The sequence below is a fragment of the Perognathus longimembris genome, chromosome 4, assembly GCF_023159225.1.
Source record: "Perognathus longimembris pacificus isolate PPM17 chromosome 4, ASM2315922v1, whole genome shotgun sequence".
NCBI lineage: Eukaryota > Metazoa > Chordata > Mammalia > Rodentia > Heteromyidae > Perognathus > Perognathus longimembris.
Window position 1 is genome coordinate 60,208,933 of NC_063164.1, and position 19,415 is coordinate 60,228,347.

Here is a 19,415-nt window from a genome sequence, read left to right on the forward strand (position 1 = left end):
AAATAAAGCAGAAGAGGGTGCCAGTGAGAGATACAAGAGAAAACTCAAAATCTTGCTAAGCCTACAAAGTGTAGCATTCATTTACAGCAGCAACATGGTACAAACATTTCAGTTTCATTCCCATTAGACCTGTTCTTTTTTTATGCTCCAAATCTGCAGGAATCAGAAACTACAGTTGAGAAGATGATAAGGTGTTTTGTAGTAAGAAGATATGCAATGTAATCAAATGTAGACTGTAACCTACCACAGGCCTGAACAAGAGAGCAAGAAAAAGCCTGGAGGTCAACCCATGTTCAATGTGTCCTTTACTACATGAGGCTAGAGATTCTTATTCCTCATCAAAAGATTTTGGTTATCCTGGGTATACGTATATATGTTTGTCTGGATTAGGGAAGGGAAGGGGAACATCAAAATAGTGAGACAAAGGATAAAAGGCAAACCTATGCAACAGCAATACTTATAAGACAATATATTGTAAACCAACTGTACAACTCGGCAAAGGGGATTGGGAGGAGGGAAGGTAGGAGAAAATGAAGGAGCAAGTAACAAGTTTGACAAGCATGTATTCACTCTTACATATGTAACTATAACACCTATGTACATCACCTTGAGCATAAAAACTTAAAATGAAAAAAAAATACTTGGGTGATATAAGAGAGACTAGAAAAGTTTGATAATTCGCCACAATGTTCATTCAGGAACAGAAAGGAAATTAGTCAAGTGAATAAATACAAAGGGAGCATACAGGCCGAAACAGTGTTACTTTATGATCAATCAAACATCACAAACATTCATTCAATGTAAGAATTATAAGAAACTAGTAAATGTCCATAGTTCTCTTAGATTCATTAATGAGTTTAAATAGCTGTTAACTATAGTGAGATTGTTAAAATAGAAACAAACGTTGAATAGATTTTTTTGAAATACATTATTTCTTTTGTGGGTCATATGTTTACATATATTATCTCCCCTATATGTCACAATAACTTACTCAAAAGGGCACTCATATTAAATACCCTCAAATAAAAAGGAAATAATGAACAAGATTAAAAATTAAGTATCTGTTTTAAAATGCTAATTGTTTCAATGATTATTCAATGATCATTGTTAATATTAAATGTTAAGTGTCTAAAATGCAAGTCTGTCTTCTTCCTTATTATATGTGCCCAATATATAAGAAAGTAGAAAAGGAAACTGCATTTATATAGCATATTCATTTTAGGTATTATTAAAGCATTTTATAGAATGTTAGTAGTAATGAGACTTAGTATATATTACCAAATATTTTAAGCATTTTTCAGACTAATTCTGAATAAAACAAATAATAATTGAGTGAATAACTAATTCTTACAATGAACTATCTCTTCAAAAGAAAAAGCAGCCAGGCACTGGTGGCTCACTGTGTAATCCTAGCTACTCAGGAGGCAGAGATCTAAGATTCACGGTTCAAAGCCAGCCCAGGCAGGAAAGGCTGTGGGACTCTTATCTCCAATTATCCATCAGAAAACTGGAAGTGGTGCTTTGGCTCAAGTGGTAGAGAACTAACCTTGAGCTGAAGAGCTCAGGGACAGCGCCCAGGCCAAGAGTCCAAGCCCCATGGCCAACACCACCCTCACCCTGCCCACAAAAAAGTATAATCACTATATGGTGTATGAATACATTATTTGAAATGAGGAATAAAATTGCCAAAATCATCAAGATTAACTTAAATCAGTAGTATCATAATACATTCCTAGTCTAGATTTTCTGAAATAAACTGGTACTGTCTCATTCTAAAAGTACACTACTAGGCAATAGTCTGTAGTTTTTTCAAATCAAGTAAATTGCTTCAAATTTGTATTCAATGTCTGTGTCTAGATCTTCTTGAAAAAACGTAATATGTTGCATAATCATTGAAATCACATCAACTGTAATTTTATAGTTACATGAAGGAATCTTGGATGTATTGCTAGTAGACACAACCTACTCTGACTTTTGAGGCACTGGTCAGAGGCCACATCTCATAGCAGACATGACTCAATGTTGCTTTTATGCTCCTCCCATCTCTGAAGCAATTTTTCTCATCACTGTTCCCATTGATTTTTTTTCAGTTTACTCTGTATCAACAAATTGGATATCTACAATATCATGCTCAATTGTTATGTCCATGAGCCTTGAACTTAAAATTTAATATTGCTTCCCCTTATAAAGCAAGAAGACTATTCACTACACACCTTGAGGATACCAGTCACAAAACTACTTGGAAAAATAATGTCCTCACATTTATGAAGAGGACTCGAAAGTGTGAGCTATTATATGAAAAGACATCTCTATGACACATGATAGCAGAAATGCCATAGGAAATGATAATTTATTAAAGTTGGATAAACTGTTCAACAACATGTTTTTCTGTCTCTGACTTTTCATTCTTAAAATAGAAATAATTCTTGGATATGCTGTCTCATTTTTCCCCCTCCTGTCTTGAATCTCTATACTGTTATAGATTGGCCAAGAGTCACATGAAAAAGTACACTACATCAATGGCAATAAAAGAAATGCAAATCAAAACAACTTTGAGATTCCACCTCATCCCAGTTAGAATGTCCATTATCAGGAAATCTAATAATAATAAACGCTGGAGGGGATGTGGCCAAAAGGAACTCTATTACATTGTTGGTGGGAATGTAAACTCTTTCAACCCTCTGGAAAGCAGCATGGAGGTTCCTAAGAAGGCTAAACATAGAGCTCCCCTATGACCCAGCAACCCCACTTTTGGGCATTTACCCAAAAGAAATCTAGCAAGGCCACACTAAAGCCACCAGCACAACTGTGTTCATCGCCGCACAATTTGTCATTGCTAAAACATGGAACCAACCCAGATGCCCCTCAGTAGATGAGTGAGTGGATCAGGAAAATGTGGTACATATACACAATGGAATTCTATGCCTGTATAAGAAGGAATGATACTGCCTCATTCATAAGGAAATTGAAGGACTTGGAAAAGAATCATACTAAGTGAAGTGACCTAGACCCAATGAAACATAAACCCTATGGTGTCCCTCATAGGGAATATCTAGTACATGATTAGGCTAGTCATAGCAAAAGATCAAAATATCCCAATAGTTACACCCATATGAACACATAAGATGATGCTAAGTGAAATGAACTTCACACTACAGGAACAAGTGTTATGTTATTGTTGTAATTATTTTCAACATCCTATGTGAACCCGTACTTTTTTTTCTTGTCTGTTTGTTTGTTTGTTTTGTTTTGTCTCTCGTATTCCTTTCCTGTGGTTGTACCCCACTATCACTGTATCACATCTGGGTACCCTGCATACTGTATATATGGGTATTAGAACTAGGGAAGGGAAAGGAAATATCAAAATTGAGAGACAAAGGATAGAAAGGCAAACCATTCTAAAAACAATACTTACAAAACCATTTGGTGGGGGCTGGGGATATAGCCTAGTGGCAAGAGTGCCTGCCTCGGATACACGAGGCCCTGGGTTCACTTCCCCAGCACCACATATACAGAAAACGGCCAGAAGCGGCGCTGTGGCTCAAGTGGTAGAGTGCTAGCCTTGAGCGGGAAGAAGCCAGGGACAGTGCTCAGGCCCTGAGTCCAAGGCCCAGGACTGGCCAAAAGAAAAAAAAAAAAAAAAAACCATTTGGTGTAAACCAATTACACAACTCTAGGGGGGAGAAGGGAAGGGGGAGGGGGGAAATGAGGGAGGGGGTAACAAGTTGAACAAGAAATGTATTCACTGCTTTACATATGAATCTGTAACCCCTCTGTACTTCACTTTGACAATAAAGAAAAAAGTTAAATAAAAAAAATAGAAAGGATTGAGGCTGAAATTGAGGATCACAGTTCAAAGCCAGCCTGGCCAGTCCATGACACTCTTATTTCCAGAAACTACTCAGAAAAAGCTGGAAGAGGTCAAGTGGTACAATGCTATCCTTGAGCACAGAGATGATCAAGAACAGTGCCCAGGCCCCAGAACCACTAAAGAAAGAGAGAGAGAGAGAGAGAGAGAGACAGAGAGACAGAGAGACAGAGAGAGAGAGACACAGGGAGACACAGAGAGAAAAACAGAGAGAGACAGAATGAAAGAGAGAGAAAGGAAGGAAGGAAGGGAGGAAAGAAGGAAGGAAGGAAGGAAGGAAGGAAGGAAGGAAGGAAGGAAGGAAGGAAGGAAGGAAGGGAGAAAGAAAGAGACAGAAAGAGAAAGAGAGAAAGGAACAAAGAGAGAAAGAAAGAAAGAAAGAGAGAGAGAGAGAAAGAGACAGAGAAAGAGAGAGAAAGGAACAGAGAGAGAGAAAGAGAGAAAGAATGAAAGAAAGAGAAAGAAAGAAAGAAAGAAAGAAAGAAAGAAAGAAAGAAAGAAAGAAAGAAAGAAAGAAAGAAGAGAGAAAGAAAAAAAAGAAAGAACTTATAGGTATTGGCCTCTGTTCATTAATATCTTTTTATGATTATCCTGTAAAATGTACATTTTTACATATTAAGGAGAGCCTCTAAATATTTTCCAAAATAATAGTTCAAATTTGTTATCCATTGCCTATTTTCAATATCTATTGAAACTAGAAACTGTTGAATAATGACATATATCATGTAAATTGTAGTCCTATCAAAATTAATTTTCTAAGGTATTATAAGTACTACAATATTATAAATACTACAATAATACTTGTAGCTATTTTATTGATTTTTAAGTAGCCACTGAAATCATATGACACTGGAGTACCAACTGTGGAAGTTTGGTAGGGCAAAGAAGTTGGAAGGTCAAAGTCTGCTTTATATTTACTAAAATATATAAAGGGAGTAGAAATAACAATGTAAGAAATTTGTCTAGGGAATAAGGGTTTCAACCTTATAATCTCTCTTTTCTAGGATCTGAAGACATCAAAAGATACCACAACAGTGAAAACATAGTCCACAACCATGAGATATTATCTGGAACATTTAAAAGAAGGACTTATGTTCATGACAAACAAAAAAACTTCTACAAATTAATGAGAATCAACATATCAGTTTAAAATACAATCTTTGAACCTGGCACTGGTGGCTGGTGGCTCACACCTGTAATCCTAGCTACTCAGGAGGCTGAGATCTGAGGATCATTGTTCAAAGCCAGACCAGGTAGGAAAGTCCACAAGAAATGGCACTGTGGTTCAAGTGAGAGAGTGCTAGCCTTGAGCAGAAGAAGCTCAATAACAGTGCCTGGCCCAGAGTTCAAGTTCCAGGACTGTCAAAACAAAAACAAAGTTGTGTTTTATACTTCTTAAGAAGATATTCAAATAGCTATAAAGCCCAACCTTATTATTAATAAACACAAATTAAAATGATGAGATATTACATTAGATATTACCAGAGTGTCTACACTAAAAGCATAAAATTACTGTAGAAAAGAATAATCTCTATTGATTTGCTAATGAGAATATAAACATATACCCAATTTTGGAAAACTATTTGGCATTATCTATTGAAGTTAAAAATATACATGCATTTTAACTCAACAATAAATAGCATTCCTAGATATAAGAGGTTCATATTTGAACTTTAAAGTAAATAAATATTCCCAGTAGCTCCTAGTTGTATGTTCTTTGTGTTTCTATCAATAGTAGAATGAGTGATAAAAAGAAGACCATTAACATACTACGTAATAACAAAAACAAATGAACCTTGGTGAATTCTAAAAACAGTATATTGAAAAACAAAGATCAAAACCCACCCAAACACCAGTATAGGCAGAAGGCACTAGAGCCTTTGGAGGAGAGAGAGTAGAGACTGGAAATGAGCACAAAGAGAGCACAGAGAATGCTGACCCACATGGCAGCTACACAGAAGTCTCTGAGTCAAAACTCACTGAACGGTGCCTTTATGCTTCTTTCTTTAACACATGTGAATACAAGTCTGAAACTACAGAAGAAAATTAAAAACACTTTATGCTAGGCTTTGGGGACTCATGCCTGTAATCCTAGCTACTTGGGAGGCTGAAATCAGGAGGATTGCGGTTTGAAGCCAGCCTAGGCAGAAAAGTCCATGTTGTGACTCCTAAATATCCAGCAAAAAGCAAGTTGGTAGTTCTGGTTCATAAGGTAGAGCACCAATTGAATAAAAAGGTTGAGTTGTGAGGTTCTGAATTCAAACTCCAGTACCAGAAAAAAAAAGATATTCTATGTCATACAAGCAGAAGTTTAAGGGGCTAGGAATATGGCCTAGTGGGAAGAGTACTTGCCTCATATACATGAAGCCTGGGTTCAACTCCTCAGCACCACATATATAGAAAATGGCAAAACTGTTTGGTGAAAGTGAACTGAACACCTCAGGGGAGGAAAGGGAAAGGGTGAGGAGGGAGGGGGATATGAGGGACAAGGTAACAAACAGTTCAAGAAATGTATCCAATGCCTAATGTATGAAACTGTAACTTCTCTGTACATCAGTTTGATAATAAAAATTTGAAAAAAAGAAAAAAAAAGAAAATGGCCAGAAGTGCTGTGGCTCAAGTGGCAGAGTGCTAGCCTTGAGCAAAAAGAATCCAGGGACAGTGCTCAGGCCCTGAGTTCAAGCCCCAGAACTGGCTCACATAAAGGAGAAGTTTAAATAGGGCAGATTGCCATTGTCTATCAAAAATCTCTAAGGTTTAGTTGTTGTTGTTGTTAGTGGTGGTGGTGTTAGTGGTGGCGTGTGTGTGTGTGTGTGTGTGTGTTCAGGTACTGAGCTTATACAAAGGGCCTCATGCTCTTGCTTGTTGTTTTCACTTAAGGCAAGTGCTCCACCACTGGATAATAAGAGATAAAAGTCATAGATTTGTCTTTTGGTGCTGAAATCCAAACGTGATTCTCAAATCTCAGACTCTTGACTAGGTAGGATTACAAATAATGAGCCAACAGCCTCCAGCTTGAAAGAAGATTTTGTATATTTGCTTCACTTTTCCTGAAGTATGGATATAATTTACTATCTAAATCTACAAAAAAATGTATAATTCCAGAATTGTGCTAATTTATACAATACCTTTGCATATGATATTTTCAACATAGCTTTATTTATATTACTTATTTGTTCACTTTGTATAAGTGAACTAACAGGATTTGCATAATCCTGTCATCTTGTCATCTGGTTACATTCTTTAGGAGGCTGAGGGAAAAGTTAACATTAATCTGTTCTGAATTTCTATCATTATCTTTTACATTTTCACTGACTTAAAGCTAATGATTCAAACTGATCATTTTAAAACAGCTCATTCATAGTCCCAATTGAAAATATAATTTCATAGGATACAAAGTGGGTAAAAGATGGCATTGAAAATAGCACAATATAAGATTTTACCAATTCTCTGCTATCTGGATTTTGTTCACAAGACAATAGAAAACTAACAAATCACTATTTATTCTCATGTGCAAGTTACTGTATTATATTATAGTACTTCAAGAAAAATAAACTTACATGTGGGCATCAAAAGTTCTTTGTGGTGGGCCGGGAATATGGCGTAGTGGCAAGAGTACTTGCCTTGTATACATGAAGCCAGCCCGGGGTTCAATTCCCCAGCACCACATATATAGAAAACTGCCAGAAGTGGCACTGTGGCTCAAGTGGCAGAGTGCTAGCCTTGAGCAAAGAGAAGCCAGGGACAGTGCTCAGGCCCTGAGTCCAACGCCCCGGACTGGAAAAAAAAAAAAAAAAAAAAAGCTAGTTCAAGATAGATACAACAATCAATATGAAATAAAAATGTTGGTTTCTTAAAAAAAAAGGTTCTTTGTGTCATTATGACATCAGCACCATCCCTCTTACACAACCAAAGAGTTATAATCACATTCTAACTATTGGATCTGGAGCACTGGAACAAAACATTGCACGTCTATGAAATAAGCATAATCTCTGTGGGATTTTTTGACCTTTACTTTTGCTTGGAGGCAGCATTAAGATAACCATGTTACCAACAACACCACGACTAAATAAGGTCTGGGGCTATTGCTCACAGATTGGAATAACAAAACTTCAATTGGACCAAAATTCACATGGTACCTGTGGCTCATTCCCATAATCTTACCTACTCAGGAGGCTGATATCTCAAGGGTCACAGTTCAAGGCAGGAAATCTGTGAAATTCCATCCCCAAAATTACCAGAAAAAACTGGTCTGGAGGCATGGCACAAGTGATAAAACGGCAGCTAAGCCAGCAAGCCAAGCAAGCTAAATGCCCAGAGTTCAAACTTCAATACCAGTAATAAATAAATGAAATCAGATAAAATGAAAATTCAAAAAATTTAAAAATTTCCCTAAAGAGTCTTAAAATTGATGTCCGCTGCTAACATGGGTCCTAATTACTCTGCTTCACTAACTCATACTCCAATTTATAACCTCAGGTTCTCAAAATAAAGGGGCCTGTTGCTCTCTCAATTTCTCCTCTGTATCTCTTTGAATATTAACTTCTGACAAATTATGAGTCACCTGCAGTGCTATTTTCAAATAATTTGGAGGAGGAATATTTTCAAGTAAAATAAATAAATATTTTAGTAAGCAGAAATTTCTGATGAAGGCTTCAGTTTAGGAATCCTTCTTTCCTTACTGTGCTGAATATAAAATCCCAGACCAATTGGGATGATGTTTAGACCATGGCTACAGTTTCTGCAAGTATCTCAGCAACTGATTATTAAGGCAACTGAATTGACTGAAGAATAGTAATAAAAGTATTTAAAGCTCAGCCCAACAGATATTCTTTCCCAGGGTCTTAAGAAGATGTCTTTACTAACTATAAACAAAGCGTGACTATGAAAAATACATGAAATGTCTCTTTATTATACTCTCAAACTTCATGAAACAGAAAACACTGAAAGATATAAGATAATACATATTTAATCCATTCCCACTGACTCAGGACAAAACAATCTTATCATTCAGGAGAAGGAGGCTAGAGGAAATTTCTTTTTATACTATCCCCACTTAACCATTCTACCTCTGGCAGGAGTACATGTTATATGGAGAGGCTTAATGTTTTAATATACCCAGTAATAGAGACAAGAAGCATATTGCAGCAGGTTGCCTACATAGGTTGAAGAGCGATAGCTAGGAAATACCTTTCCTAGTTTAAAAATGAACAAAAAGAAAAAAATGAGACTCTGCAAAAGAAGTACTAATCAATAGAGATTGAAAATTATATTGATGGTCAAAAGTAAGATGATTGTTCTGAATAATTACTTCAGGATAAATACATTATTTCCAGAAATATCTGAGGATCTTCATTAGACTGTAAAAACATAGAATCACAAAAATAATTAGGAATGGACAGGTAGAAACAGAAAGAAAGTACATGAATAAAAAGAAAACTCAAAATTAACATCAAAACTAAAAGCTATTGTGGAGCAATAAAATTAAGAATTTATACTACAGTCATTCAAGTGGAAATATGAGAGAATAACTTTGCAAAGGAAAATCAACGTGCAGATACTGAAAATCCAACATCTGGAAAATTAATATGCATTATAAAGAGATCAGTGCAAATGGAACAGGATCCTATTTTAAGAGAAAATGGTGCTTAAATGGGAAAAATATCAACAGTATCCAGAGCAGGAAGGCTTGCAAATAAAGTATATCTCAGAAAATTCTCCTAATTAAATATATACACAAAAATATCCATAAGAATTCAAGCTTAACAGATGTAATTATAAAACATAAAAAGTGAAGATATGGACTTCTTTTTAATTTTATTTTATTGTCAAGATGATGTTCAGAGGGATTACAGTGACAGGGATTTCTTTGTAACAATGAAAGCACGTACTGCATAAAACCATATGAAGTGTGTAAATATAATACTACATCAAATTTTTATATGTAGGTAACTTACTTCATTTCTGAATGAATACAAGGTGTGTGGGTTTGAAAAGGCCTAAGAAACTATTTAAAATAGGAAATAGGGACACAGAAAACCTCAACCATATGGTAGCCAGGCAACTCTGGTGTCAACAGAAAGCATTCTTCAATGCAGGACACAATTCTTACAAGCCTTAATCCAGGGTAGGGATTTGAACTGACAAGTGACTTCACTGTGTGGCCAGCACTGGAGGAAAAACATCTATTCAAGCTTCTTATCTTGAAATGCTATAGCCATGTGCCATTTTCTGAAGGGATTTATTGTTAGTGATAGAAACCTGAAAATGAAAAATAATGGCAAGGTGGAAATCCTGGAGACAGGTTGGCATGAGGGCTCACAAGAGACTGTTATCTTAAATGGTGTTAGATGCCGACTCAGTTAGAATAGCAGCAAAGAGCTCAGGTTGTGAAAGGCACACTGGTTAGTGACCCCACCCTCTGTGGTAAGGAGTAAAACCCAGGACAAGTAAAGATTCTCTGCTAAATTATGGTGAAAATAAGTTGATTTGGGAGAGTGGTGAAGAAGTTTAATAGCAATTTCAAACCCAAAGATATGCAGTAAAATAGAATGAAAGTGCTGAAGGATCACTGAAGTCATGAATTTATAATGGTTACAATCTTCTGTATGATTCTGAATGACTCTGTATAACATACTGTGTGACTCTTCAATACAGGATGTCCACATGAAGAGGCAGGAAGAAAATGGACAAGCATAACAACCTCCACACATATAAGTGTCATTTTGTAAAGGGGCAAAAATATAAATGAACTAAAATAAAAGAATTACTATTCTAGCAATGTGTTACTAAAATTACATGAAGTGAATCATATAAGAAAAGGAAATTAGAATAAAAGATAAAAATATGGATGAAAAAGTATAGGGTTTATATAGGTGCACAAGAAAGCAAAAAGGAAAGACGCTAGAAGTCAAGAATTGGGTGAGTGAATCAGTAACTTGAGAGTTGGAAAGTGTGAATGGTATATAAGCATGTACCATAAAAGAAAAACATAAAGGATTAGAGGGTTAAGAATTGGAAGCCCTACTCTTGGTTATGCTCTGAAGGCACTCAGAGATTTTTAAAACTCTAAAATATATATTCTATTTTCCACACGTACTTACAAAGAAAAATACTCAAAATAGCAGAATATTGCTGAAGAGAAATTTGGTCAGAATCAGCAATAGTGTTGGTGGGAACTTAAAAAACACAATTTCCAAAGGAAAGAGGCAGGGAAAGGTGGAGAATGTTGTGAGTATTTGATCATATATAAGGTCCAAGACAAGAGTTGGGTTGGTTTATTTTATTATTTATCAAGTAGGCCATAGGGGTAAAAAAAGAATTTTAAGCAAAGGTATAATATGATTTAGGAAAAAGTCAATGCAAAAGATACATGGTAGTGGGGAACATGTTGAAACAATCAGCAAGTGACAGCCTAAGAAAACAGTAATAGAAGCAAAAAACAAAGGCAATGAATGAAAACCAAGGACCAATATTTAGACTTGAAGAAAGCACTGTTATGTATGTATTCCATTCAATAGAACCAATTGCTTGCAGGATCATCTGTCATTTTGTAACAGTCTACCAGCACCATAAAACAAAAAGTCACTAGGATTTAAATTGCTTCATGTTCCTAGTAATAAAATACAACAGATTCAGAATTCAATAACGTGTTGTCATCTTGAAAAGCATCATCATCCTTGGGTGTCCCAGGTGGATCATACAGGGAACTGCAGAGGGCAAATAAAAAGCAAGGTAGAAGTTTCTGAACCTAGGAAGAAAGCCACTGGGTCTTTAGAGTTTCCTTGATAGGCACGGTGAACATGGAAACAGTTCTGTGAGCCCAGCTATCCTCACTGCTGTGATGCGCTATAGGAAAAGGACTGCACTGAGTTTCATAAAAGGAGGTTTTTGTTTCTTCAGAATTACCTAGAGTTTTATGCTGTTGAGAGATGAAGATGAATTTAAATTGGAAATTAATACTGGCGTGTGTCAGGAAAAAATATTATATTCCCTGTGGCTATTGTAGTGCAGATAATTCTTCAACAAAACTAAGTATTTTATCTTTCAGTGATTTCTTTGGATGTAAATCTGGAAGTACCGATAAGACATGATATTTTGCACATATATTGCATGTATAATATTAAATATTATTTATACACAAAAGGAAATGAAATACAATAGATTTTATCAGAAAAAATAAACACAACTTCCCCTTGATTTTTAAACAACTTAGAACAACAATTATTTTTGCATGTTATCAACAGCCTATAAAATTAAGTTTTACTACTCCAATAGTATTATTTGTGTCATAAAACTAAATCAATTCGCAATTCACAAAGAAGATATACACAGGTTTAAAATAACAATCAGGGGGCTGGGAATATGGCCTAGTGGCAAGAGTGTTTGCCTCATATACATAAAGCCCTGGGTTCGATTCCCCAGCACCACATATATAGAAAACGACCAGAAGTGGCGCTGTGGCTCAAGTGGCAGAGTGCTAGCCTTGAGCAAAAAGAAGCCAGGGACAGTGCTCAGGCCCTGAGTTCAAGGCCCAGGACTGGCAAAAATAAATTTAAAAAAAATAACAATCAAGATTTCCACTTCCTCTTCTCTCCATCTATCTAGTCTTATAAAAATATAAACCATTTTATGATAATGAGGTATTACCACTAAGCATGGATTCAAGAAGTTAGTATGTTATTATAAAAATAAGTATCATCATGAGAATAATGCTTACCAAAAGAAGGCGACTCTCTTCCATCCTCCAATCCTGAATCTCTCTCTCTGTCCCTCTTTCTGTGTTTATGACCACGATGCCTATGACGTCGATGGCTTTTTCTTCCTCCCAGAGGCACATGGACTCCAATAAATAGTGTTCGATGACCTTTATTGGGAAATAAATGAACAATTTAAACTCTAAATTACTCCAGAATATTGAATATGATGATTTACACATTAATGGAAATTGAATTCAACCCAATACAGCAAATTTTTAATGTGTATTAGGTCTATCACAAACATTTATAACAGTAATTATTTTGTTATGTATGTTACAACTATCACTGATTTTTAAAATGTCTCCACAATTTTTATTTATGTTATTATAGAGATTATATACATAGGGATTACAATTACATGAGTCAGGTAATGAGTACATTTCCTTCTGTCCAGTGCCTTTCCTTCCCTCACTCTTGCCCAGTCCCTCCCTCCTGTCTCCAGCCACAAGTTGTATAGTTCATGTCTTCACAATTTTTTGAAAAATATTCCTCTTCAATATCCTCATTTTGTTCAGGTGTTCATCATACCTCACTATAATCTAGAACATTTTTCTTGCTGTTTTATTTTTAGTTTGCTTTGTTTCTAGTTAGTTCTAATCTTGTCTCACATCTTATTTAACCCAAGTATTGATATATATTTGAACAAACGTAAACCTATCTATATTGATACCTTGCTTTAATTCACTGATTAGTCTCTAACTTAGAGGACACAAATTTTATTTCTCTAAATAGTCTAAAAATCCTCAAGAAAATTATTTCTCTACAGATTTTATTTCTCTAAATATTTTCTCTGAATAAAATATTCAAATACTTTAGCAGTCAAACCATTTCTTGTCCCTGCCATTTTCTCCAGCCTGGCTCCCAAATCCATTTTTTTTTTCACACACTGCATGTCTGTACATGATTTCTCATCCCTAAATAGCTGGGAATTCACAAGTCTGGTGTTCTTCTGGGGCATTTGTGATTCATAATGATGATGTGAGTAAAGAAATAATGGTATCATAGTAAAGACTTCACCTGGAATGGCTAACCTCAGGGTATAGGATGGGGAAGGAGTAAAGGTAAAAAACAAAAAAAACAAAAAAAACCAACTTTAAGGAAGTGGAGCTCGCCAGGTGAGTGAGGTAGATTCAGAGAAAGTAGAAAGGTAGGGATGAGTCTGAGTCTCTGGGGGAGTTGCAAGCATTCAGAGCAGGTGCATTAAGAACCTGTGTGTGCTACACAAAAGTGTCATTTTGTATCTTATACTTCTATCTACCATCTGTTTTATCTTCTTTGGTGAGATGTTTGTTCTTATCTTTTCTCATTTTGCAACTTAATTATTTTCTTCTCACTGAGGTTAAAGGATTCTTTGCATTTTGACATATGCCATCTTATTGGTGGCTTCAACAGCAGAAATCTATTAATCAGAGTTCTGGACATCCTGAGAGGTAGGTGTGTGCCCATCTGCTTTTTGGTGAAGAATTTCCTCCTGGTTCACCTTCTTCTGCATCTTCACATAGCAGAAAGGAAGATTATCTCTAACATGTTTCTATTTTAAGGGCACCAGTCCGATTTGCTTTCTGCACAATTTTCTGTAAAAAGTTTACAAACTGTAAGTAAACTGCACTATGGGGCTGGGTATACGGCTTTGTGGTAGAGTGCTTGCCTAGCATGCAAGAGGCCCTGGATTCTACTCCTCAGCACCACATAAACAGAAAATGTGGGAAGTGGCACTGTGGCCCAAGTGTAGAGTGCTAGCCTTGAACAAAAGGGAGCCAGAGACAGTGCTCAGGCACTGAGTTCAAGCCCCAAGACTGGCAATAAATAAATAAACTACTCTATAAAAAATAAAATGTATCAATTTTAAATCAAATCTCATAGCTACTCATATCACTGAGTAACAATAAACAAAATTGTCTTGTAAGGAAGAAAGAAATAGAGACAAAATGGGAACATGGGTAAGCATTACATATGAGAAAAGATTGGCCGGGAATATTTTCTTAAGAAACTATTAATATACTGATTCAAAACAGTCTTACTTTGTCAATTGCAAAGAGTTAAGCACTATAGTTGCAGCACTGTGAACTAGATTTCCATGTCCATCTCTTCCCGGAGTTCACATGTTGAATCCCCATCCCCGACTATGCCTGCACTAGGCAATAGGGCTTTTCAAGGATGCAGAAGGTTAAGTGAAGTTATAGGATAGCCAGATTTTTTTTTTTTTTTTTTTTTTTGCCAGTCCTAGGGCTTGGGACTCAGGGCCTGAGCACTGTCCCTGCCATTGTTTTGCTCAAGGCTAGCACTCAACAACTTTGAGCCACAGCACTACTTGTGGCTTTTTCTGGTTATGTGGTGCAGAGGACTCGAACCCAGGGCTTCATGCATGCTAGGCAAGCCTTCAACCGCTAAGCCACACACATTCCCAGCCCATGATGCTAAATGAAATGAATTCCACGTTATGGAAACAAGTGTTATATCATTGTTGTAATTATTTTCAACATGCCATGTGAAACCATACCCTTTTGTTTTCTCTCGTATTCCCGTCCTGTGGATTTAGCCCTGCTATCACTGTATCTGATCTTACTACCCTGGATACTGTATGCTAAGTGAAATGAACTCCATGTTATGGAAATGATTGTTATGTCACAGTTGTAACTACTTTCAACGTCCCATCTGTATCTGTAGCTTCTATTATTGATGATGTTCTTGTATCGCCTTCCTGTGGTTGTACCTGCACTATCTCTGTAATCTTATCTGAGTATATTGGAAACCGTGTATACTGGTATTAGAAGTAGGAAATTGAAAGGGAATACCCAAATTGAGAGACACAGAGTAAAAAAAGACAAACAACTACAAAAGCAATACTTGCAAAACTGTTTGGTGTAAGTGAACTGAACACCTCAGGGGAGAATGGGAAAGTGGGGGGGGGGGGAGGGACAAGGTAACAAACAGTGCAAGAAATGTATCCAATGGCTAATGTATGAAACTGTAACCTCTCTGTACATCAGTTTGATAATAAAAAACTGGGAAAAAAAAAGAATGATTAGCACAGCAAGGAAAGTGTCAACAAAACCTGTTTAGCAATAGCAACTTTCAGAAGACATTTCATTAATATGAAGCTTTTAGATACTCAATGAGTATTATTTTAATAGTGTTCCTTTGAAAGGAGTAAATGAAATCTATCATAATAAATTTGACTTCAGAAGTTTGTACTTAAATTAAAAGTTTGTACTAAATTATGTAATATTTCTTTTTTAATAAAAATATTTATTTTTGTAAAACAGAGTCAAAACACATCAAATTTGAGTAGGATTAAAAAGTGAGAGTACCATTTTTCTAATATTGGAAGAAAATATGATAATCAGTGTATATATTCTTTTTCAAAAATGAACATTAATCTTATGAAAAGAACTGAAAATAGTTTTTATGTTCAGATTTCTTTCCTGTATGGATACTTGTAGTCAAGTGAAAAGGCAATTATATCAAATAACATTACATTAAAATGTGTAAAAACTTCAGACTCAACTCTTACTGATATCTATGAACATTCTGTAACCAGGGTCTCGGCTACAAGTCTAACTACAGGTTTCCGTATGTCTGGTCCCATCACTCACTCAAATGTACTAAACAAAGACAAATAGTAGTGAAGATCAGAGAAAGGAGATTAGTTATCACAGTATGCCACAGGAGGCAAATACACACATCAGCTTATCAGCTTATCGGTATTAGGTTTAAATAGAAAGAAAATTAAAACAAGTGAGGAAGGTATATGTAGTTAGCAGGCCCAAGCCTGATTAATCATTATCTAAATTCAAATTCTTCAAGGGCTGTCATCACTTGAACAAAGCAATCTGAGATTATTACTCAAACAGAATGCAGACTTATAATTATAGATAATGTCCTCATTTGGTGCAGTGGTCTGTCCTGCATTGCTCTACTGTTGCTTTACATACGATAGGTAGTTTTAGCTCTTGTAAAGAGCTAAAGAGTATTTACTCTTGTAAAGAGTATTGTAAAGAAGAGTTGTTCACCTTTCTTCTTCTTGCTGGATATGAAGGTAGTTGTCAAGGAGAGATATAGAGTAAAGAAAATATATACAGAATGGAGACAGAGAAGCAACAATTTTATCCTGCTTTCAATTACTTTATAGCCCTAAATAGTCAGTGCTTTTCAGCAGCAGTAATTTTCAGGACTATTTCTGGTCTTGTTTAGTCTTTTACTTATAATATTGTTATATTATGAGGGAAATTATATAGCAGGGACCAGAAGCATGATCTCTATGTTTAAGTTAAATATGTTCATGTCTTATCTCTACCATTTATATTTATGCAACGTTGAAAAAATCAATTTGTCTTTCTAAGCCACTTAGTTTATCTATAAAGTGAAACTATTAGTGCTTATTTTATTCAAAGTTTTTTTTATAATTCATAAAACTAAAGGTTTTAAAAAGTTAAGTTGCATTTCAAGTCCCACAGGTAATAAGTGAATCTATTCAACTCTCTTTGGAGTTTAAGCAGATCAGAAAAGCTCAGGGAATTTAGGGAAGCAACCATTTTCCACCTCTCAAATGCTGAAGAAGAAAGTGTTGAAAGTATAGGTGGCAAAGTTAGCATCTCTTGGAAAGAATACTGTCCTCCCAAATCTGGAAGATTGCCTGCCCTCCTGTAATTCCTTTCTGGCAGAAACTTTCTTCCTTCAAGGTAGAGAGGCAACCTGCCAAAATTACTACTGCCTCTGTGATTGCACACTGTACTTTCCCATTTGCAGCTAAAAGGAGGTGTGAGGGGTAGGGGGCCATCTTACTTGGTGTCATTTTAAAATAGAAAGATGAAACAGTGCATGACAAAAACATAACAAGAGAGAAGGTAAGAAAAGATTAAGAGCAAGTGGTATATGAAAAAAGCAAAAGATTATAAAACTATAAGCAATACTATATAGAGAAAAAGGCAAATAAAAGAAAGAAATGTAAGTAAGCAAGTATAATGGACTAATAAAATCAACACAGGAAACATGGCATTACATGTTACACCCTTGTCCGTTTTGCATGGCCTTTTTGCTTCCTTCCCACCAACCTGGCTTTCTTGTTGTAATCACTTCCTCCTTGGGGACTTTCCTCTGTCTTTTTTTACCATCTGAAATATTCTTAATACTTGACTAACCTCTCACCTCCTACAAATCTTCAGGAATAGGTTACCTCCTCAGTGGAGTATACATTTCATATTATATCCTATCCTCTCTGAACTCTTAATGCTCTCCATATTCTTCAGCTTTTATATAGCACTTAAACATTACATAATTCCTTGGGCTTGGTGTTAAATTTTTAATTTTTCTCCAGTAGTTTGTAAATTTAAGGAGTCAGAGAATTCTTCACCAATGTACTATACCCCAAATACCTAAAATAATGATTGATAGTTTGGGGTAGTCTATACACCTTTTTAAAGTAACTCTTTACTATAAAGAGGATAGCTAAGTAAAAGCATAGATTGCACGCATAATACCCTACACCATTAAACACCCTGAGAAAGAGGTAAAAATGTAGGTAATGGATAAAAAATTTTGTAGCAATAGTACCAAAACTGTCACATGTCATGTCAGTGGAATTGTAGAGAAATTATGTTTCTTTTTTCTGCATGGTTAGGGACATCTAGAAGAAGAAAAACTAGACTCAAATGTAAAGGTTGACTGACTAGATAGAGACACTTGTTGCCTAAAGCTACTCACATTTCAACACAGAACAGAGCCTAGGACTACTGCTTTACATTCCAGAGAGTTTAAATCAGAGAGCTCATCCTTCTCTTCTTTGGGAAGATTTGTTTTCTACAATTTGATGTGATTTCTCTCCCTCTGAGTAGGTGAGATAAGAACTATTCAGTGGTTTCTATTTCCTCATTCCCAAGCTTGCTTCCATGGGCATAACTATTATATTCTTTCCTGAAGTACAATTGCTCCTGCATGAGGAGAAAGGCAGCTATACTATAGCCCATTGTGGTAGTTTGCTTCTGCCCTAAAATGCTAATATTTGTTTTAGGGCAAAATAAAAATCCATACATATTTACAGTTTACCATGTGATTTAGGAGATTTTCTACAGAGGTTATATAAATAATGTAACATGTAAAATGTTGACAGAGTATGGGTTCCATAGCTGACAATTATACACATTAGTTCCCCTTTTATCTCATTCAGCTAACCTTCAGTGGCTTAATGGAATAAGAAAAAGCATACAATTTTCTGTCCAATTTCACTGTTCCTGCTTCTCCCTCTATTATCAACTTTCTATTGTAATACCTGCTTAAAGAATTAGGGAATCACTGCAAATTCTATGACAAATTGTATCCAGATAATATTTCCAAGTTAGTATTACCATCAATTCTTTTTACTACATTATATCCAAATTCTGGTAGGTATCACTTAAGAAGACCAGAATTCAGGAAAATAATGATGGCATTGTTCTGATATAGCTTGACAAATATTAACCCTAATCTGAATAACTTTCTAACATTATACAGTAAGCAAATTTTATTTTGTAAGACCAAAATTTTAGTTAAAAAAGGGAACCCTTCCAAACAGGCATATCTAAAATGTGATCAAAATTTTCAGAAAGAGTTGGCTTTATGTCACAGTAAAAAGAATTATGATAAAAATTTTAAATCAGGTAAGTATGGTGACTATGATCCTAGGAACATAGTTCAGGGACATGGTGGGATAAATGTTAGTGAGACACCTACCTCAATAAATAATTTGAGCATAATAGTGTATGTCTGCAATGCCAGCTACATAGGAAGCATAGACAAGAGGATCATGGTCC

General features: G+C 35.6%; 1 protein-coding gene across 6 annotated transcripts in view; it reads right to left on the bottom strand.

Annotated features, from left to right (window-relative positions):
• The window catches only part of Slc4a10 (solute carrier family 4 member 10), a 267,507-nt gene that overhangs the window by 117,079 nt on the left and 131,013 nt on the right, over window positions 1–19,415 (bottom strand). For all 6 annotated transcript variants that reach the window (XM_048345333.1, XM_048345335.1, XM_048345332.1 and 3 more), the window contains exon 3: window positions 12,588–12,734. In XM_048345333.1, coding sequence (XP_048201290.1) covers window positions 12,588–12,734 — 147 coding nt within the window. The remainder of the gene's footprint in view (window positions 1–12,587; window positions 12,735–19,415) is intronic.